Genomic DNA, 21,124 nt, shown 5'->3' with positions numbered 1-21,124 from the left:
GCCGCCGGGAGGAGCCCGGGCGGGGAGGGAGAGCCGGGGGGAGCCGAGCGCGCACGGACTGCCTCGATGGGCTTGAAAAATCACTGCAGCAGCGGCGGGCAGGGGGGAGATGCATCTCCCGGGCTGCGCGGCCGCGCCGCTCTCCCCGCCTCTCCCCGCCGGCCGCGGCAGCGCCCGGCCCTCCCAGCACCGCGCCCGGCTCCAAACTTTTCCCGCCGCCCGCTCCCCGCCCCGGGTGTGCGGGAGCCCCGGGCTCGGCGGGGAGCGCCGGCCGGGGAGCCCCGGCGCGGGCAGGCTGCCGGCGGCGGCAGCGGAGCAGCCCGGGGAGGGGAAGCCGGCGGGGCGGGCCGGGCGGGAGGCGGGCCGGGCGGGGGTGGAGGCACGTCTCCCTGCTGAGGGAGCCGCGACTCGCAGGGCGCTGGGTTTTCCCGACCACCCTTTCCCCTCCCCACCCGCCCATCTCCCTCCCTCCCTCCTTCCCTCCCTCCCCTCCAGAATTAAAGTTGGGACGGTCGCGCTCCGGGGATGGGTGCGAGCCACCGCCTCTGCTGCCGGCTCGCTCCGCTCCCTGCCCACACCGCCCGGAGCCCGCGCCCCCGCCCGCCCGCCCAGGAGGGATGCCGCTCCGGGAGCTCCTGGCGCTGCTCCGCCGCTGCTGGCCCTCCCTGCTGCTGCACTGTGCCCTCCACCCGCTCTGGGGCTCCGTCCAGGTAGGGCTGCCCGGGGCCGCGCCGCGCCCGCACGCCCGCCGGCGGGGAGCGGGAGCGGGGGCGGCAGGCGGGGCCCCGGCGGCGCAGGGGAGGGGGCGCTGCCGGCGGGGGGCGGCGGGGTGGTGGTCGCGCAGGCGGCCCCGGGGCAGGCAGAGCTGTTGCTCTGCCCGGCGCGGTGCCCCCCTTGTCGGCGCTGCGGGACGGAGCGTGTACGTGTGCGTGTCCGTGTGTGCGTGTCCGTGCGCGCGTGTGCGCGGGGCGGCGCGCGGCCCGGGCCGCCGGCAGCGCGGGACGCGGTGCGGAGTTGACTTTCTCCGCGCAGCGGCAGCGGGCGGGTTTGCGAGAGCGTTTTGCGGCGCGGCGCGCAGGAGGCGGCAGCACGGAGCCGGGCGCCGGCAGCCGGGCTTGGGCCGTGCCCTGCCGCGGTCGGTCGGCGCTGCCTGCGAGTGGTGGGTGCTCTGGGCGAAGGGCTGGATCAGCTTGGGCCAGCTCCGGCGCTGTGGTGGTGTGTGACCTTGGTTGCAACGTGGGGGGACCGGCAGGATGAACTGGGAGAAATTCCTATACGGTGAGGGAGAGAGAGCGCCCATCCAGTTTGGAGAATCAGAACAACAGCAAAGCTCAACTCAAATGCGTCACTTTGGCATTTCAGAGTTTATTTATAATACGTCTTCAGAGGGGTGATTGATGAGCCAGCCAAGTGCTGTTCAAGAACAGAACAATTACAGTTTCTTTCTTGCACGGTGGTGACTCCAGGGCTTTTACTCCCTGTTCTAAACTTAGTGGCTCCCAAGAGATTGAAGAGAGAGGTTGTTTTATCATCTTGTCCCTTGCCATGAATGACAAAGAGGATTTGTGCTCCTTACAGATTAAAATGAACAGAAATACAACAAAACCAACCTCCTTTAAACCAATGCCCCCATCACAAAAATCTCCACTAGCGCTACCTCACTGTTGTCCTGCTCAAGTATTCAGGTGGCTAAGCTTAAGTTCAAACTGTAATTGCATTTTTAAGGCAAGTGCAACTGTGTAATAAGAGAAGCCACCTGCAACCTCTCTCCTGTAACCAGTCAGTCAATCAAGCAGACCAAAAAAAACCCAAAACAACCAAAACCAAACCAAACTTGCATAAACATCTTTCTGGCAAACTATACAGATGAGCTAAGCCAATCTTTCAAAAAAAAAATGCTTGTAAGAATTAAAACAGGCTGTCAGAAGTGCAAAAGCCAAGGGGCCCATCCTTTCGCTGCAATAATTTGGAAGTTTTGTTGTCCCATTCATCAACTATACTTGTGCTATTGCCTGCTGTTCTGTGGAAGAGCAATCAACAAATCTGCTCATGCTCAAGCTTTTTTCCAGCTTTCCCAAAAATAGGATATCTAAGGTTCCCTTCAGCAGGTACCAGCGGGAAGGGCAGATGTGAAGTGCTCACCGGCATGCTGACCTTACATGACGGAAACTCCCTCATCTTTAAATCCCTCCCATGACTCCCTTCCCCATGTTGAGTTGTAATCCTTGCTCTTATCTTCAAAGTCTAGCTAGCCATACTCTCCTCAACTAATTCAGTAATGTCACAACATGTCGCTCCCCTGCCCCTGCACCATCTATAGCAGCCATCGTGTTTTCTCACATCTCTTCTCCCAGCCCCTCTTCACCCATTCGTCTGTGCGATGCGATGACTTACATGTAGCATGGCCTTCGCTCCCACATCTTTGCATTCCCTCCTCAAGCCCTGCCTTGAGGCACTTAAGAGAATCAGTCAGATGCTAATCAGAGGAGAAGCATTTATCTTATTAAAAAATACAAAAAAAACCCAAACAAACAAAACAAACCCCACAATCTTTTCTTATTAGCATCTCAGCCAGCACTGTGACAAGAAGGAAAGGATGATTCTGTCTGAGGCTTTTGACATAATTAAAAAAAAGAGCAGTAAGTGTCACGATAAATAGCAGGGTCACGTTTTTTTTTCTGGTTTCATAAACATGGATCTGGATTAACTCTGATGTGAATTATGCAGAGCCACCCTGGGATTTATGCAGCGGTGTTGACATCTCGTCTCTGTAGACTGCTTCCAAGAGACAAAGCTCTTGCCACATCAGCAGGCTTTTAGAGGTCCCTGTGCCTTTTCAATCAAATGCACTTTTCTTTTCAAGCATTCCTCCTTTTACCTGATTCAAAAAGTCACAAGAGGGCCACACTCCAGGGACAGTATTAATCCTCTTTTCCCATCCCACTCTGTAGAGCATGCTCAAGGACTGCTGCAGCCCCACGGGACTCTACTGAAATACTAAACAGCTCTGACCAGATGCAGATTTATTCTTCCACTCTATGCAAAGCAGGACTAGGACCACTGTTTCTGAAGGAAATCTTGGATTAAAAAGAAATACACCACAGGCATGAACTTCAACAGAGTCTGCAAAAGGAAACCACCAGTTGCCACGTTCTGTTTGCTTTTCCCTGAACATTTGTGGATCATATTTTCATTTCCATTGATATTTAAACACATTTGTCCTTGTTGCAAGGCATATTCACATTAAACGCACAAATCCATGAAGTCAACTCCATGTGTTTTCAGAGCAGGGCAAAAAATGCGTCAGCTTGAAGTCCAGGCAACATATATGTTCAAACTGACCACCTGCTGAGTGTGTTAAGAAAGCCTCATGCCAAACAAGCAACCAAGTTTTAGACAGGCCAAGCAGACCCCCATGGCATGCCCAGCACCTGGAGGAATGGCTGGAAGGTGCGGAAGTAACAACGAAGGAGCAAGCCCTGTGTGGTTCATCTCTGGAGATGACCCCTTGCCAAGGCCACCTCTGCTACAAACTGCCTGGCAGCCTGGGGGTGTCTGATTACAGTCATTACCTGCAAAGTGCTTCCAAAGCCATTCTGGGGCCATGGTAGTGTAGGGCAGAACAAACAAGCAGTAAAGTCTGAGGCTGGACTTGAATTAGCAGACGTGGTCAGAGAAAGATTAGGCTCTTTCAACATGCCTTTTTTCTGCTGCCATCTCCTGTAAAGGCAGCTTACCTTGAATTGCAGACAGTAAGAAAGAAACATGGAGTAATTTATTTCATCATCCTCTGCCAGAGCAAGATTGTTCCCTAAAGCATATTTTCTAGTGATTTGTTCTGCTTGCCTTTAGAAGACACAAGTAACAGCCTTCATTCCTTTCATGAGAAGGCTAATAGACATCAACAGTGGGATTTTTTTTCTTGAAAAGGAGCCAAATGTCTTTTCTTTTTTTCTTAATTCTATCTTGCTACTGTTAGTTAATCATCTTTATCTATTTCTCTCTTCCTCGAGGCCCTCAACCTCGATTCAAGCCTTTCCCTTTCTTGCCAGATTTCAGCCAACTTACAACATCTTTGTTATTTTAAACTAACCCTCTAAGACAAACCCTCAGTACGGTAACATCTGTGTTCCTGCAGGTATCTTCTAACAACCAGACATTTTACTGAGTGACAAGAGAAGGGAAACAAATAGGTGATAAAGCCTATGCTTTTAAATGTCAGTTCTTTCACAAATGTTTAAAAGTGATCATGGGGATTTTCTATAAAGGTACAGTCTAAGGTATTGAGAGACAGAGCAACTCCTCCTCACCCCCCCACCCCACCCCCCACCTGAAATAATATTTTAAAAATACACAGGAGCAAGGAGTGGCTGGGCATGTATAGGGTTAATTTTGTCTGCAAAGTAATTGAGAAAAATAACCACTGGTTTCTGAGGACATTCTATTACCAGCCTAAGGTAGGAGAGCCTCTAGGGATTTAAAAGCAGTCAATAGCTCTAAAAAAAGACAGAGCAAGCCTTTGGTTCTGGTTGATGTTAAGTTAGAGCAGTAAGTCAAAGTAGCTTTTTCATACCAGCGCTGTCTTCAGACTTACATACACAAAGCTGCTTCTGGTCTGCAAGTGAAGCTGGCTCCAAGTCTGCGCAATGTTACTCTTCCCTGTCTTTTTACTCTGCCATTGCACTAGTTCCTGCGAGACTGTAGCGAGCTGTAGGATTCAGCAACTGGGGAACTAGGTAGGGGACAGTAATTGTAACTAGGAGTAAAGAGTTGCTTTCCTAATCAGCTGCCAGGACCAGCAGAGAGATGTTACCCTGCCTCCTCTATCAGCACAGTAAACGCTGTCACAACGGTACAACTAGGAGGTACCCTGGGTGTGCCACTGCCACCGCATGGAGCAGGCACGCTTCCTAGGGGACTGCTCTTGGGAGAGTCCCTAACACCCCAACCCAGCGTGTCAACAGCACTGGAAGAGCTGAAGCAGTATGGAGGATCTTCAGTTGCCTGCAATCACTTACTTTAAAAAGAAATCAGCCTGTTTAGCAGACAGATTTATTACCAGCCATGAGGGATTATGAAGCTGGACCACTTTGATTCATTAGAGCATTCAGAGAGTTTGTGTAAGTTCCTGGAAGCTGTCTGGGATGGTCTTTAACCATCCTCTTACTGTTACCTGATGGTGGAGGGGAATGCTGGAAAGCACTTGTGCTGAATTTGTTCTTCCCTATGTTTGGTAATAGATTTTGACAAGCTGTTTAAAGAACTGAGCCTTCTGACTTGTGCTGTGCTGAGCAATCCTTCCAACTCAGCTACGTGTAACCTCTTCTGTTCTTTCCTCCCTCTCTACACTATTTAATCAACAAAGCCCTACCTCCATTTCCCCGAGGCCAGAGTAATGCATCTTTCTGCATTTAGAAACCTCCTACGCATGTGAACACATTCCTTGTGCAGTGATGCTGTTTTAATTAGCCTCGCCTCTCTTTTTGGCCAGGAATAGAGGAAAAGATTGTGTGCAGCTTTCCTGCAGCCAAGAGGCAGCAAGCACCCTTGGTGCCCAGCTGCCGGGGGTAGGAGAGGTTTGCTGACTGCAATGTGGGCTGTGGGTTGGATTGAAAGAGGAGAGGAGACAGACTGTGTGCCTGGACCTGACAGGGGAAGGGAAGCAAAGCTTGGGCAGAAGAGAGGAGGGAGAAGACTGCAACCCCGGGTGGCCCTGGGGATCAGCAGGGAGGCAGAAGAGTCCTGCCTAAAACAGGTCAGAAAGCATGGCATGGGGCATCTTCTTTGTAATGACCAACGCGTCATGGAAAAAAGCTAAAGAAAATGATGTTAAGTCAAAACTATTAGGACAATAACCCAATCAAGACCAAACTGCAACAGTTGAATCCTGGCATAACTGTCCTTAGCTTCAGCAAGACACAAGTCTGTCCCAGGTGGTCTCCTAATCCTGCGTTCAAAGTGCTTGTTAGATAACATGCTTATTCATCTTTTAGACTTTGCCTCCTTAAAATTGTATCCAGTGTTTTCCGTCTGGGTATCATTCCATTCAAAAAGAGCTGGCTTAGAGACCTCTGAAGTTAATACCTCTCAGAAGCTCCTGTGATGTTCAGCAAATTTCATTTTCATTAGGGACTTACTCCATTTTGTAGCATTAGATTAGGAATTTTACTGAATATTACTTAAATCCCTAGTCATGTGAATATGGTAAGAAAAATATGCTGCTAATAAATGGTCCTTGTCATGACTAGATCAAGCTATTGAATATATTGTATTATATATATTGTATTGAATATATTATACTGGCTAAATTGGTGTCCATGGCCAAGCGACGCCTACAGCTGGTTTCTGCAATGCCTCATCTTCAGCTTTATTACTAGCCAACACTGCATGTTACGGAGGCTACAAGTCACAGTTTGTGGCATTTCCATTTTGACCGTGTCATTGCTGTGGTCCACAGATGAGTAAATTGTGGGCTCTCTCTCCTTTTGGTGGGAAGTGAAACGCTCTGCGAAATGCTCTCTAAACATCAAAGCAAGTCCAGCAAAGCTGAGGAGAGCTTTCCTTTGGCTTTCAGTTCTGCCATAAGGAAAATGAACATAATCCTGACTCTGTCTTGTCATTTTTGTTAGCTCTCTTCAGCTTGCAGCAATGACCCTGTGAATAATGCATGCTGCTAGATGGCTTTTGTAAGGAAAGAAGACTTATGCAATGGTATTGTCTGCCACTACTGCTGCCTTCTTACCCCATAATAACTCAGAAATCAGCTGGCCAATTTCAACCAAATCTGACAGAGAGGAAAGAGGTCTTCAAGAAATTATGTTAAGTAAAAAAACAAAATAAAAAACTCCAAAACCCCCAAAAAATGGGACCATGTAGGGAAGAGTCCTCCTTGTAGTAGACTTAAGAACATGAGCTTAGTTCTCACTACCGGTCAGAGGTGCCGCTTGGGTACTCAAGTCCTAGAAACACATTCATGGAAAATCAGTTTTCACTGTTTCTACTGCTCATGCAATAACTTGTTTCTTCACAGATCACTCAGGGTGAGCCCCAGAAGTCATGCTCCAAGCCTGTAGCAGAGAAAGTCACAGAGAGCTGCCAGGAAATATGCCAGTGCAGGCCACCACCACCATTACCACCACCTCCTCCACCTCCACCGCCCCCGAGGCTGCTAGTCGTGCCAAGTAAGTAGCCGCTGGTACGGTTGTGGTGTGCTGAGGGAGGGCGAAGCAACAGGGATGCCTGGACAGATGGAAGGAGAAAGAATGTGGGAGAGGGCACAGCTAGTTCATTTGTCATCTTCCACTTAGCAAATGGAGGAAAAAATGTTCTCTGTAGAGATGGAGATCTGCTTTCTGATCAATGAATAATGCTTGGCTTTTGGAGGAAAGCCAGAGAAATTCCCTCCTTTCATTGCATTATATGTGATTCCTTAGCTTTAAATGGTTCCCTGATGCCCTAGCCCTGGGAAATGCTTTCCTACGGAGACATAGGCGCTGTGCTTCCCCCTGAGTTACACAGCCTCCTGTTTCACCAGGTGTACAGCTTGGAGGTCCGGGTACTCCAAGGCAAATTAATTTACAAGCAGGCAAAAATTCTAACACTCTGTCTAGATCATCCTGCAGATTTGGCTGTCTTCAAGGCACTGGAGCTTTACTGGTTTACCATAGCAGTTAATAATCAGGCTTACTGGTTTTAAACTGCTTACAACTGTAGCAAAAGTCAGAGGCATGTCAGGGGTTAACGGCAAGTGAGCAGTTTTCCCCCTAATGTGCTTACAGGCTAAGACTCATCCCTTTCTCTTCACACAAATTGATGCTCCCAAGCCTTATCCAGCCCATCCGAGCTCCCTCCTACTTTCCAGCCATGCATCCCCATGGCTGGCACACCTGGTGCCTGCAGTTCCTGCTGGCTAGCTCTGCCAGCTTCCTTACACATCAGTATTCCTGGGATCCCTGATGCACAGGTCCTTTCTGGAAAGTGATAGCTGTGCTGGTGGTCCCCAGAGGGGCAGTCTCTCCACAGCAGGATGGAGCTTACCGGCACTACCTGGGCTGGCTGGGTGCAGGGACAAGAGCTGGACCCTGCACAGACACTTTTAGGTCCCAGTAATTTGGTATTCCAGCAAAGCTCTTTAACACCTCTATGTTCTTGCAAATTTGTCTCTCCCTAAAAGGCTGCTTATTAGTTCTTCTCCCTGCTTAGATAAACTCCCCAGGGAACAGTGTTGCAAAGTATATCCAGTATCCTTCTCAGCGTTTCCCCCAAGGGAAAAGAAATCATTCAGTAGCATCATTTGGCTGTTTGTCTTTACCAGTGCCATCCCCAGATGTGCAAAAGACACAAAGACGACTTCTGCTAGTTTTTAGCCAGGCAGAGGACAGGCAGAATTTTGCAGGGTGTTTTCTGCCAAAAGCACACTTCGTATTTGTGCCACAATGCAGAAATTTAAGGCAAAGACAGGAAAAAACCAACAGTGAAACACTTGGGAAAGGAAGTACAAAGACAGCTTGGGAAGCAGAGATGAAGGTTTTTGTATAGCAGGAAAGATCACAGTCAGAAAACAAAGTGCTTTGCCATTCTGTTTTCTTGTACGTGGGGTACCCTGTTGCCCTGAGATTGCTTTTATCCACACAAAATGTGGCATAGCACTGCTTCCCCTTCCCAGGCTGCCATCAAGCAGCTGGTCTGAATGTGCGGATTTGTCTCCTGTGAAGCAGGAAGGCAAGCAATCATATCAGAAAAAAAAGAAGTCTGTCACACATTGCAAAAAGAGGAAAGAGAAATGAAATGGGCCTGCAACTGGGATAGCCTGATGCTTACTCAAGCTGGATTGCCAGGTGCTAACCCAGTTCTAAAAATGAGCTATATAAATCCAGATGACTAATATTTAAACAAGTTATCTCATTTCAAATGCAAAAAAAAAAAAAAAAAAGATTACACATTCCTTTCACCAGTAAGCTTCAGAGTAGCAATCAAGTGCCTTATCTTGAAAGATCCTTTCGTTATTATCAGCTGTCTAGGCACTGTGATTTAGCCCACATGTACAGCAATCCCCATCCTTGTCAGAATGAGCAAGCCTCACGGTTAAATATCGATGTTATAGACACCACTTTTAAACAGCATTCAGAGGAGAGGACAGTAAAGAGACAAGACAAGCTATTGTAAAGTAGTTGATGCTAGAGTTGCACTTGCACTTTTTAAGTGGTTGAAATGAAGTACTGGAAAGACCTCTGCAAAAAAGCAGCAGCCCAGGAGCTGCAAGTTTTCTACCTTTACAAGGTACAGTGTCTGCACCATGAGGCACTTCATAAAGGTGCTGGTATTGCTTTCAGAGCTTTGTGAGCCACAAAAGATGGCAGCCTGCTAGGTGCTATCCTTAAAAGCTCTTTTTGCAATCAAACTGAACGTTGTTGGAGGTTTAGATCATCTCTACATCCTTCTAAAACAGCTGCTGTGGTTTGGGTTTGATGGTTAAAGCCAATGGATATAAATTTCCTGTCCATCCAGTTACTACAGACACTGACAGCTTGGTTATCTGCTAAATGAAGCCATCTAGTGCTCCTTGACATGTCTTGTCTGGTCCCCAGCTGCTGCGGTGGGAAAGCAAGGGACCCTCTTTGTGTCCTCTCTCTGAGTCCCACTTGAATGTTTTGCAAACTGTAGCTGGATGGCACTGGGTAACTGTGAGCAGCTGAATCACTCCCTGAGGGTTTTCTTATTGTGCTTGAGGATAACCGAGGACTTTCAGGAACAGTTACAGTGCATTTAATGTCTCTTTAGGCATTTCAACATTGACAGGTTGATCCAGCAACAAATCTTTAGCTCTGCTTCCTGCAGAGAGATTTACACAAAATCTGTTAAATTTTGTGAATTCCGTAATTCATGTATAATAACTGGTAAACGTTGTGTTTACTCTGAGGGATGGTAAGTCAATTCCCTCCACATAAAATCAGTAGAATCCCACACAACTTAGCAGCCAGTCTAAATACATGAGCAGTGGTAGAAACACCAACTTTCCAGACTTTAGGAGACACCTCACTCTCATAGTCATGTATTTACAACAGGAATGTGTGGGGTGTGTTTCAGTGCACCCTGAGGAGGCATATCATTCATTCAACAGTATGAATATGGGAAACTGAATTAGATCACGTGGCCCATATATTTCCAAATGTGGACAACAAAATTACGGACTGGTGAATTCAGAGAATGCCTCTGCCACCGGAACTCCAGGCCACGGGGAAGAAAACAAGCCTGCTTTTGTCCTCCTTCAGCCATGACCCCAGATCTCTTTTTCCCACATCTCTGACTCCATGCAGACCACTGGCATTTCCAATGTCCCTTCCAACCCCATCCTTGCCTTCACTGCATCCGCTCTGCAGCTGTCATGGGACATTCCCTCGTGGCAGCATATCCATGTGCCTCTTCCTCACTAAGCAGAGGACACCTGGTCTGCCCCAGTGAATCCGTCTGCTTTACAGTATCTAAATGAAGGCTAGGATCAGCCACGCTGGTCCCTGTGGGTGCTGGTTCTCTCAATACTGCCAGTTCAGCCTTTTCTCCTTCTGTAAAGTGGGACACGTGGAGCATTTCGGCTTTGAGTTTCTTGAGCTTCATTGCAGGTGCAGTTTGTTGATGGCCTACTGTGATACTGCTGTCTTGTTTGATATAGATGCATACCACACACGTATGTGTTCATAGTTGGACTTGAAGACCTTAAAGGTCTCTTCCAACTATGATTCTATGATTTTACCTTACTGAGGGTCTTCAAGGAGAGGGCCCATCTTAGAAGTAACTAGGATGGTGGGGACTGTGTGACAAAGTGGTGGGGACCATCAGGAGACATGGTTGCTGAGCCAGTTGCAGTTCCTCCAGACCATCTGGCATATTGATGTTTCTGCAGTAGCTCTCCTTATGCCAGTAGCAGCCTGCTCTTTAACCTGTGCCGAGAAAACTGCTTGCTGATGAAGTGAAGGGAAAGCTCATGAGGCTCTGAGGGGCATAAGGCCAGCAAAGCTTAGATGCTGACAGCGAAGAAAGGAGGAACTTTCAATGAAACTGAGTGTGTTCCCCAGATGTGGCTGTAATGACCTGAAGGAGACAGAGATGCTCAGAACCTGGCCTTTAATTAACTGCTGCTTTTCCCCCCCCGTCTGCTTTCCTCCTTGCTTCTGGATTTCAGCCAGGACTAAGGCAAGGTGGATGGAGTACTTGTGTAGGCAGCATTTCTAACCCAACTTCACAGACCCGTGAGATTAGGCTAGTTCAAATGATGTTGACCCTTCAACATCTAAAACACTGCTGTTGTCAACCCTTAAATACTTTGTGAGCATGCAGGTTTCTCCAGGGGCATTGCAAACAAGAAAGGACTTTGTTTGGAAGTAGAAGCTAGGCTTTCAAATCAGGAAAGGGTTAACGCAAGGCATACAATGCAGTCAGTATCAGTTTTACCCTGTGTGAGGTTTGGGGAAAAAACATTTCAGATGTGACTTCCAAATGGTACAAGAAAGAGAAAAGATGTTCAGCAGGAGCTCCTCACTCGCTGGTTAGCAGCATCTGCTGTCTCTGCTCTACCTGTTTCTCCCATTGGGCGAGTTCACAGCACTTCCATCCCCTCTCTGGATGACCGAAACGTCCAGTCAAACTTTGCTTCAGTCCAAATTTAGAGGGGGAAACTTAAATAAAAGCTTGTATCTGAGATCATTACAAGCTGTAATAGTACAGCTGAGTCTGGATACATGAACCAACCTCTGACTCATTGGATGCTTGCACATAGGTACACAGTGACATCTTTGCGGCTCCTGACCTCAGTGAAAGTTTACCCTGAGCTATCAGTTGAGATAAAATACAATCATGTCGATGCAAAGCCAAAGTGAATGACATCACTGCAGAGGACTCTAATCTCCAGGCTGTAATTGTACGATTTTGTTTTTCAAGGTGAAATCTTTTCCTGTATCTTTGGAGACAGTGAGTCTAATTTACTAATTATTTGGGCTAGTGAAAAATGCCAAAATAAAAATGACCAAGTGCATTGAAGGTGCAACTTTTTGGCAACTGTATAAGCACAAATGTGTAGCTTAATTTCAGAAAGTGTCCAGGGTCTGTTCAGTGCAAGTTGGAAAGCTAAGGGCATTTGGATCTTTTAGGAAAGATGGTTACTATGCGTGCATGTAGGCAGGAATCTGAAGTACAGGAACAGTCTGGAACTTCTTAAACTTTGAGTAGGTTTTAAAGCAACTAAAAGTTGCAATTTCGGCTTGCTGACCATTAACAACATAGCCTTTCACAGCAGGAACTTGTGATAGAAATGAAAACTGTATGACTCTGGGACATAAAAGAATAAGAAATGTTTTTTCCTTAGGCTTTTCTGTGACCTAAATCTTGGTGGCAGAATGAATGGTCAGGGTAACCCAGCATGGATGAGTGAATGAGTCTGAGCCCCACACCAAGCACTGTCTCCACATGGCCATCCAAACAGGAGAGCTGGGCATGGTCCTGATGCTCGCCACATTGCTTCTTGTATTACCTGGGTACAGATGGTGATGTGCTTGCCTACACAATGCCAAAAGGACTTTTGTCCTTGGCAGAGATCTGTGATTGTCCCCCAGGAGCCGAGAGGAGGTTGTGATTGCAAACTGACGTGAAACCCTCCTGGAGGCCACCACATGTTTTAAAATATAAGGTGCCAAAGACTTTTCTGCAGGCAGTCTGGTGTAGCTGCTGCAATACGGTTGAGTGTCTCAGAGAGCAATGACTCTGAAGTTTCCCTTTGGGTAGGCTTTTTGTCTTGTGAGTGCTTTGCATCTTTCCAAATGGCTGCGGCAAGGGCAGTTCTGGCCCTAAGGGCTCAGCTGGCAGGGCCAGCTTTTACCTACCGCCCTTCTTCCAGGAGAACCTGTTCTGAGTAGTTTTGAGTTATCTGGGCACACTTGAGGAGTCTTGGATTAACTTCACCCAAGTGCTGATGCCCAAAGGAATTGTTAGCAAACAGATGGGGGTGGTTTTGTTGCATAATATGGGGGAGATGTTCTCCTCCATACTTCATACAACATAGTGACTATCAAAACCAAACAGTAATGAGAAAGAACTACAGTAGCAGCAAAATGGCAGGGGGCACATCATCTCCTACACTAAAACATTTATGGTAATGACAGCTACTGAGAAAATACTGTTTTACCACAAGTCTGGTCTAGACAGTGATTTTCTTAAATGCAAGCAGAATGCTGAAACAGGGAAGCCCTTTCAGTTTTGGTAACACAGCTGTCATACTGTGATTTACAGTCTTGTGTGAGAGCATTGTTTATAATTTACAAAGCAAAACCAAAATTGAATTCTTGTCTTCTCCCACATACACTTTGATTTTTCTGGAGGATTGTGACTCTAAGAGCTGGCAGTAGGATTTTGAGGCTTTCAAATCTAAACTGAAATCCAGCCTTGCAGTCTGGAGTCATGGATTATGGCACATGAGGAGTCTAGTCCAGGTCCGCATCGTGTTGTTTTTACATCACAGACACTACCTTCTCTGTTAACACAGTGAACTAAATCATAAGCATCCAAGATGGGATTTAGGCAGAATTCACCCACCTAAATCAGAAGTGCAATTATTAGATTTCCTTCCTCAAACTGCAAGCATCTCTGATTTTATCGCTAAAGATAGAAAGACTTCAAAATCCTGATATTTTTTTGCATTTAACACAGCTATTTATGGTGTAGGAATAAAAGTTACAAGTCCTCACCTTCTAGTCAAAATGAGAAAATTATTTAGGGTGAGGAGATCTCTTAAACAGCGATCAAATATGAAGTTTGAAATAGTTTGGACATCTGGAGTATTATATTAAGACTGAAGAGCTGGATTAGTGACCAGAAAGCAAGTAAGACTGGAAAAGTTCATGCTAATACTTTCATATTACTGGTGCACCTAGCATCTCCTTATATTGGACTGTTGTAAACTCTCTGTCTTTGTAAAACACTAGTTAGATCAGACTGTCAGTCACAGCTTCCAATGCTTTCCCAATTCAGAATTTTTCACCACAATAAATTCTGAAATGTTTTCTCAAGTCTAATTTTTATTTAGGCAAGTGATGGATCTTCCCTCTGCTCTGGGACCTTGCAGATTTGTTTTGAATTTTTCATGCAGTCATAAATCCATATTATGGAAAAATCCACTCTCTTGAAAATGCACTCGTTCATAGATTTTGAAGTATTTAAAAGTTAAGAGCCTCAGGCCAGATTTTGCAGTGCAGGACTCAGTGTGAGTTCTGTTATCTATAGATTAAAAGCATTATCTAATTTTGAAAAAAAGAAGCATCAGTTATTAAACTGATTTTGCAGTAGCACAGTCCCTTCTACTCTAAGACACATACTCCAATAGCTTAATTTTTTTATTTTTTTTTTTTAAGCAAAAGTAGTTGGCTAAGCTGAAGACATCAATTCCCTGTGTGGATGGCAGTCCATTTGTAGATGCCTACCATTTCACTGATTAAGAAGATAACAAATCTTCAGTGAAGTTACTGATGAGTCAGAGGCGGCTGATTTAGAAGTAATTGTAGGTTCCCCTGTCTGTGGCAGTAAGAGTTGTGCCCCATCTCTACAAGTCAGAATAAACTCTTAATTGGTTTAAGTTGTTCTGGCAGGGAGGGCTAAACAGCAGACCTTGGTAAAGCAGACCCACAGAACTGTATGTTCTTGCAATGGTTTTGTGCATCATCTTTGTGCGAAACATGATATAAAGGTGTTGCACTGCCTGTGTAATTGCAACTTACGGGTAGTTTTTAAGTCAACGTAGCAGATCAAGGAAGCAGCAGTCTGGACGTGTGGGGTGTTATCCCAAAGTGAGTACATAGTGTCCATTCACGTAGTACAGGCAGAGGTTGATAACTGATGCCACTGCCAAAAACTGTCATTAATAATTATGCAAGTTAATTTGACACTTCCACTAGTAAATCATATCACATTATAACCGCATATATATATATATAGCAAACTGTGAATTCCTGATTGTTATTGAAATTAATCATTTTATAATTTTGAAGCATCCTTTAAATGGAGCTGATATTGTATCGGCATAGGAGAGTTTGGTTTAACCCTTGGTTTGATTTGGCAAGCTGCAGGTGCTCTGCCTCAGCTTTATGGGGCATCATTCTGCAGCTCTGGCTGCCTGCTGTTGTAGGCTTCAGTAAGGAGTGATGGGGAGCAGCATCTCTGCAAAAGCTCGCCTACCTGTGCAGGTCCAGGGTTCTGTGTAAAGCCTAAGGAAACTGCAGATGGCAACCAGTAGCCAATTTGCTTGCTTTTGTGACTGCAAGGTAGCCTGTGCCTTGTCTTTCAGCTTTCAGAAAACTCTGCAATGTTCTAACAAATGTACTGAGTGGTGATTGAGGACTTCATGTTGGGCATTTGGCATGGGGAAACAACTTGATCTGTTAATGTGGTGTAGTTGCCATTTTAAGTATTCTATATTTTATGGACACTGCATGAAAATTTATCAGTTGATAAATGTACTTTAATTTTTATTAGAAATAAATTTACTCCTGGCTTGGAAGGCATTTCATACTTCAGTTCCATTTTATTCTGGGTGGGTTATCAATTTTATTTCCCTTAAGTTGAACTTGAATACAATTTGGAAAAGGAACCTGAGTGCACTAGGGATGGGAATTATTAATTGGTCTCCTCAGGGACATTTTTCACTGATAGCTGTAGCCCTTACTTCCAGCAATAACTGAAACATTGAAGTGATACAAGGAATAAACTGTAATATCAAACAGGAGGATTATGTTCATATAGATTCCGTACACTAACAGAAGTATCTGCTACATAGTCAGCCAGCTATTCCCTAAAACTCAAGACAGAGGACTTGCGCTATGGCTTTCTTTGTAAAGTGAACTCTTCAAAGCCATCTGGTACTTACCAATGTAAAATGTATGTCTATTATGGTCACTCTGTCTGTACAGTATCTGAATGCACAACAGGCAAACCGTTAATTTTTCAGAGATGGACTCAAACCAGTGCCTTAGAAACTGCTGCTACTATCACATTAGGAAAATATTCCAAGTATTTCCAAGTCTTCCACGATCCGTGTTAGGAAATGCAGTCTGCAGTTAGCTGAAGCTGGAGTTTGTATCTGCTTTCCCTGAAGGCACTAATTTTGAGAAAGTTTCAGCTCTAAGATGTGAGGCTTGTCCAATCTTTGCTATGACCTGGAGGTGCCTGAGCTCTTTAAAAAGCTGCTAAGGATCGAAGAGATAATATCTTAATCATACCAGCAGCACTTAATTTTACTCATATTTCATAGCCTGTGACTTTGATGGCACCGCTCATGTGAATACCATTCAGTTTGAAGAAGTGCTGATCCGGACCTTAATTCAATCTATATATAGAACATTATACCAAGGAAATCTGTCATCTTTCTGTGGGATTGAATCTGCCAGCCCTGAGGTATCTTATTAGTCATTTGCTGGTGAAAGACTGGTCATCAGTGCAGGAGCTCAGACTTCGTATTTCAGCTGTTTGAATTTCAGACTGTATCATCCCCCCTTTGAAGACCTGTTCACTGCAAGAGCTGAAAGATGGATACGCTTTCAGAAGACTTGATGGTAGCGTACTGTGACTCCCACAAAGGAGGCGTCTTGCCCCCCTGTGGAGAATGGTGAAAAGAGACCCCAGGGTGCTGCTTGTCTCTCTGTCACCAACCTGCTGGGAGATCCCATGGGAGCCAACCAGCCTGTCAGCCTCTCAGAGTTATCATATCTGAAATGGAGATACTTTTTCACCTCTGTAAACTTTGGATTTGAGACAAATGAATGTCAAGCACTGAAGATTATCATTATTTTTAAGCTCAAAAGTAAACAGTAATTGCTCTAGAACTGATCACCTATGTCCTGTCCTACCACTCACTGAAGTGGAGGCTGCACCACCACACAGAAAGGGCGATAAGGCGTTTACCGTGCCAGGAGCAAGAGGCAGAACCTATAGCCATGCCGTCACTGCATGCTAATGAAAGAAAGGAGGCAGCCGGAGGGGCTGGACAAGAGTCCGTGGTGCAAAATAGTGCTATGTCATGTCTTATTTCTCCTCTGTCAATGATGATACAGCTTCAGCAAAACCCTGACAAAGGAGTGTGCATCAGCAGGTATGGGAAATTCACAGCCTAGAAGGGCTGTCACTATATGTATTTACAGTGTCCGTATGGGTGCCACTACCACAGTACCTTAACGGGCTCAGCTGTACCTGCTTCACAGCACCTGTTGGGGTATGGATTTTATCCAATGGTGCCTGAGGCTCAGTAAAAGCAAGGGCTAGCTTTTTAAGGGCTTTTATCACCTAAAAATGCAGATAGGTCTTGAATGAGCTCTCTCAGCAAGTGTCCTAAGATATGGCCTGCTCCACCTTATTTTGGAGAGGACAGATGCTTTCTATGTGCTGTTTACTAAGCACTTCCTTGCTGCTGATTTGAGGTTGGTGGTGGCCAGAGGATACAGGGAGGATGAAGCCAATTTTCTACTCATGTCTTTGCTCCTTGGCAGTCATTTCTTTATGAGATGCCCTTTGCAGCTGCACCACCCCATGTAGGACCCTTTCCCCCAGAAATGCTTGGTAGCTGGTGATGAATTCATCTTCTGCCCTAAAACAGCCTCTGAAACAGCCTGAAAGCCAGCTTGACTGGGGGACACAGTTGTCCAGAAGACTCATTTCTCTTCTTCCCTATCTTGCTGTGGTGCATCTAGGAGCCTGTGTGGTGGAGGAGGAAAGCTCTATGGGAAAAAGCATCTCCTGTCCCCAGTGAAGTTCCAGTTTGGAAGGGACCATTTACTTCTTTCTCTGGTCCCTACTTTTAACTGTTGTCAAATGCCTCAGGGCTCAGTGCTGTAAGGCTGTAAGAAGAGGTAGCTCTTTTCCCAAGAAGCTTGAAGAAGTCTCCACATATTCGATTCATAGCAGCAAACCGTCTCCTGCCCATGCTGAAGTTGCTCACACCTGTACTGAGTTCTGTGGATCTCAGCAGGCAGGGGCTCCACCACAGCAAATGCCAGAACAGAAGCTTCTGATTTTTTTGCAGCCTTGTTATGAGATGCAGCGAGGAAGCCAGAGCCCTGCACAGCGTTCCAACAGTTCCAATCCAAACTCTGACTGGCTCCTGGCAGAAGCAGCCACACGACAGGCATAGCTGGGGCATGCTGACAGGGAGTGGGCTGCAGCGCTCACTTGGTCTCCGAGGCTGATTACAGACTATTGCACGTTAAATTCATTCTTAGAACACGTTGTGAGTTCGCTCACCTCTATGTATTATACTAGTTTTCAGATCCTCTCTAGGAAATCTGTGCCAGCCAAAGCAGAATGGGGGAGGAACATATATAGATATGCGTATGTATGTGTGTATACATGTGTGTGTGCTTGTTGAACACTGATGGAAATACACTAATATGCTTTCAGGTATCAGAGTGCCAAAATGGCAAAGGCAGACTTACTTAGCATGAAGGTTCAGTGTGTTCAGGCATCTTTTTCTCCAGGATGCTGTTGTCGCTGCTATAATGCGATGAGGTCCCACAGTTCGCTGGGGCAAGCAGATGATCCTCAGCACTTATTTTTCCTTTCTGAAGAATAACTGGTGCTCTCTGTGCACGTCACTTGCTGCTGGAGAGCCAGACTGTGTGTTTGTGCAATGAAGTGGATGGTACTGTGCTGGCACATCTCTCTGCCTCTCAGTGGTGCCTCTGTTCAAAAGAACTGAGAGTTACTGTCCCCAGGTCAGTGCCGTGCTGCTGTTGTTCTGCCATAGACCATGGCCTCGCTGCTGTGTTTTCTTCCATAGGTAGCTGATGGGAAGGTCAGGGAATTACAGCTATTCATGTAGACATATAGGTGAAGTACTTATAAATTTACCTATTTACCCTCTTAGAGAATTGGGAAATGAATAATGGTACTGACACGTGGTCTTATGTTGCACTTTCTGTCCCTGCACCTTGCAACAGTTTGGAAAGCTGGGACTCCTGTCTCTGTCCTGGAGAAGGAGAAACAGAGGCGGGGAGTGAAAATCTTTCTAAAAGCACCCAATAAGCAAGGGGGACAGCTGAGGCTGGAATGTCCTGAGTGGAATGTCGGTCTTCTACTCACACTCTGCCTAAGAGAGATTAAAACCTATATCCATAAAACTCAGAAGTTTAAATTTAACGTTGTATCACTACACACCCAAGTTAACTATCCTGGCTTTCTGAGTGCTCAGAACCCCTGGAAATCAGGTCACCTTCTAAAATAAATTACAGGCTACTAATTTTAACTGCAAATTTTCAGGCCCTTGTAACCTGTTTATCTTGGAGAGACCAGATACCAACTGATCTGCTTGACGACTCCCGCATTTCAGGAGGCAGACCACCAAGTATGGCAGGGTTCGCCTGAGCGCCTGCTCTGATGGGGAGGCAGCACTTAGGACCACCTGGGGGTGTCACTAGGACTGTCTTGGTGCTGCTCAGCCTGGCGCTGATCCAGGTTGCGGAGAGCGGAGAAATGTGACAGTGCCCACAAGGCTCTCCAGAATGACCGTGTTGCTGCAAGGAGGAGGCTGCCTTGCAAGGCACAGGCTTCAATTCTCATTTGCTCAGGACATAAACCGATAGCGTGTGAGTTAATTGGGATAAAAACAATTCAGTCATTTTTGCTGAGAGAGAATCAGATGGCGAGGGAGAAATGGCATCTCACTGGGAGACTGCTGGTTAGAAAAGCATGTGATAAAGTCAGATCAGAGGGCAGTGGCTGACGTGAGCATCCATTGTAAAGATAAATGCCAGAGCTAAGTGTTAACACAGAAACCAGGTATGATGTAATCTCCTTAAAAGCCTTTTTTCCACAAGGCCTTTAAATGCTACTGCTTCTCCAGATCATGCTTTAGAGAACAGACTCTCCCTCTGCGCTTGCTAACCCCACTCTCCTCCAAAAGACCTTGGCGGCTGAAACCATGTTTTGCTCCTATTTGTGGGGTCGTACCTCAGTTCTGGCAGGTCCCATCAGGTTCACCAACAGCCTAATAGAATTAAAGCTGGCAGATCTGGCGCCCAGCCTGCCAATCATTTGGAGCACAGACTTCCCCTCCCTACTTTTTTTGATAGTCCTTTGACTGCTCTGTTGTATGCATCGCTGTCCTTTCATAAGCCGGTAGGACTCTGAACTGAAATGCTAGCTTTCGTCTGCAGCCGTGCGATGTTAAGACAAGTTATCCCACAAGCTTAGCATCAACACTTCCCAGGCACCTTATGGGATCCCACCTCATTTCTGTCCATAGGTATCAGCTGCACAGAGCTCCTGGGCTTGGCATCGGCATGCTGGCTTGGGGCAGGGATCTATCGCCTGCCCGGGAGGTCAGCAAGGGAGTTTGCTGCTTCCACCCCTGTAATGTAGTTACAGCCAAAGCCAGTGTTTGCATCTACTCCCAAGGAGGAGGCAACACGATCCAGAGGGTAGAACTGGCCAGGAGTCAAAAGACATTTTGTTTACTGGCTTTTTCACTGAGTTGCGGTGACTTTGCACAAACTGCTTCCTCACGATGTGCTTCACTTATGCCTGGGAGACCAATACTTTCATCTGCTGTTATTTTTATTTTGGTTCTAAGGATATATTCATTTTCTAAAGGACTCTCAAATCTGCCAGGGAAAAGCAGCTGCACGAGACCTACCAAGAACAGCACAGCAACATGGGGCTTTAGTGAAATCCACGGCAAAACCCAAACCTAAATGCATACAACCTCTAAAGCTTAGATCTTGAGCGCCACACTTAAAACTCCCCCACCCAGCTCCTCTCTTTTTCACTGGCTGTATCCAGGCTCAGGTTTTTTTACCAGCATCTCCAGTCCTATTTTTTGCGATGAGCTACAAACTCCTCTATTGCCCGTGACCTTCAGTAAACTCCTGCAGAACTGCTCCTTTCCTCCACCTCCTGCAAACTCTGGTCTTCAAAACTAAGCACAAAACTGAGCGTGTTTCTTGTTTCAGAAGGCAAGTATTTTTAGAAAGGGGGAGAAAACTAAGGAGATGAGGGAACCAAGAGTGTAGAATAACAACGTCTACAGTGTAGAAGCTGCAGAGGAGGGAGTTTCTCCAGCATCATCCCACACATGTTTTTATTATAGCAGAAGTTCCCA

At 46.2% G+C, this 21,124-nt stretch overlaps 1 protein-coding gene across 2 annotated transcripts in view; it reads left to right on the top strand.

The window, feature by feature from the left end:
* The first annotated feature begins 401 nt into the window (after positions 1-401).
* The window catches only part of PRIMA1 (proline rich membrane anchor 1), a 54,428-nt gene continuing 33,705 nt past the window's right edge, over positions 402-21,124 (top strand). Inside the window, exons 1-2 of one of the 2 annotated variants that reach the window (XM_055817099.1) lie at positions 402-710; positions 7,031-7,181. In XM_055817099.1, coding sequence (XP_055673074.1) covers positions 618-710; positions 7,031-7,181 — 244 coding nt within the window. In that variant the 5' untranslated portion in view covers positions 402-617. Of the gene's footprint in view, positions 711-5,582; positions 5,756-7,030; positions 7,182-21,124 lie in introns of those variants that run through there. The other variant, XM_027793218.2, reaches the window with a different exon arrangement.

Source organism: Falco peregrinus, chromosome 1 (genome assembly GCF_023634155.1).
Source record: "Falco peregrinus isolate bFalPer1 chromosome 1, bFalPer1.pri, whole genome shotgun sequence".
In the NCBI taxonomy this organism is placed as follows: domain Eukaryota; kingdom Metazoa; phylum Chordata; class Aves; order Falconiformes; family Falconidae; genus Falco; species Falco peregrinus.
This window is presented reverse-complemented; position numbering and strand designations above follow the sequence as displayed.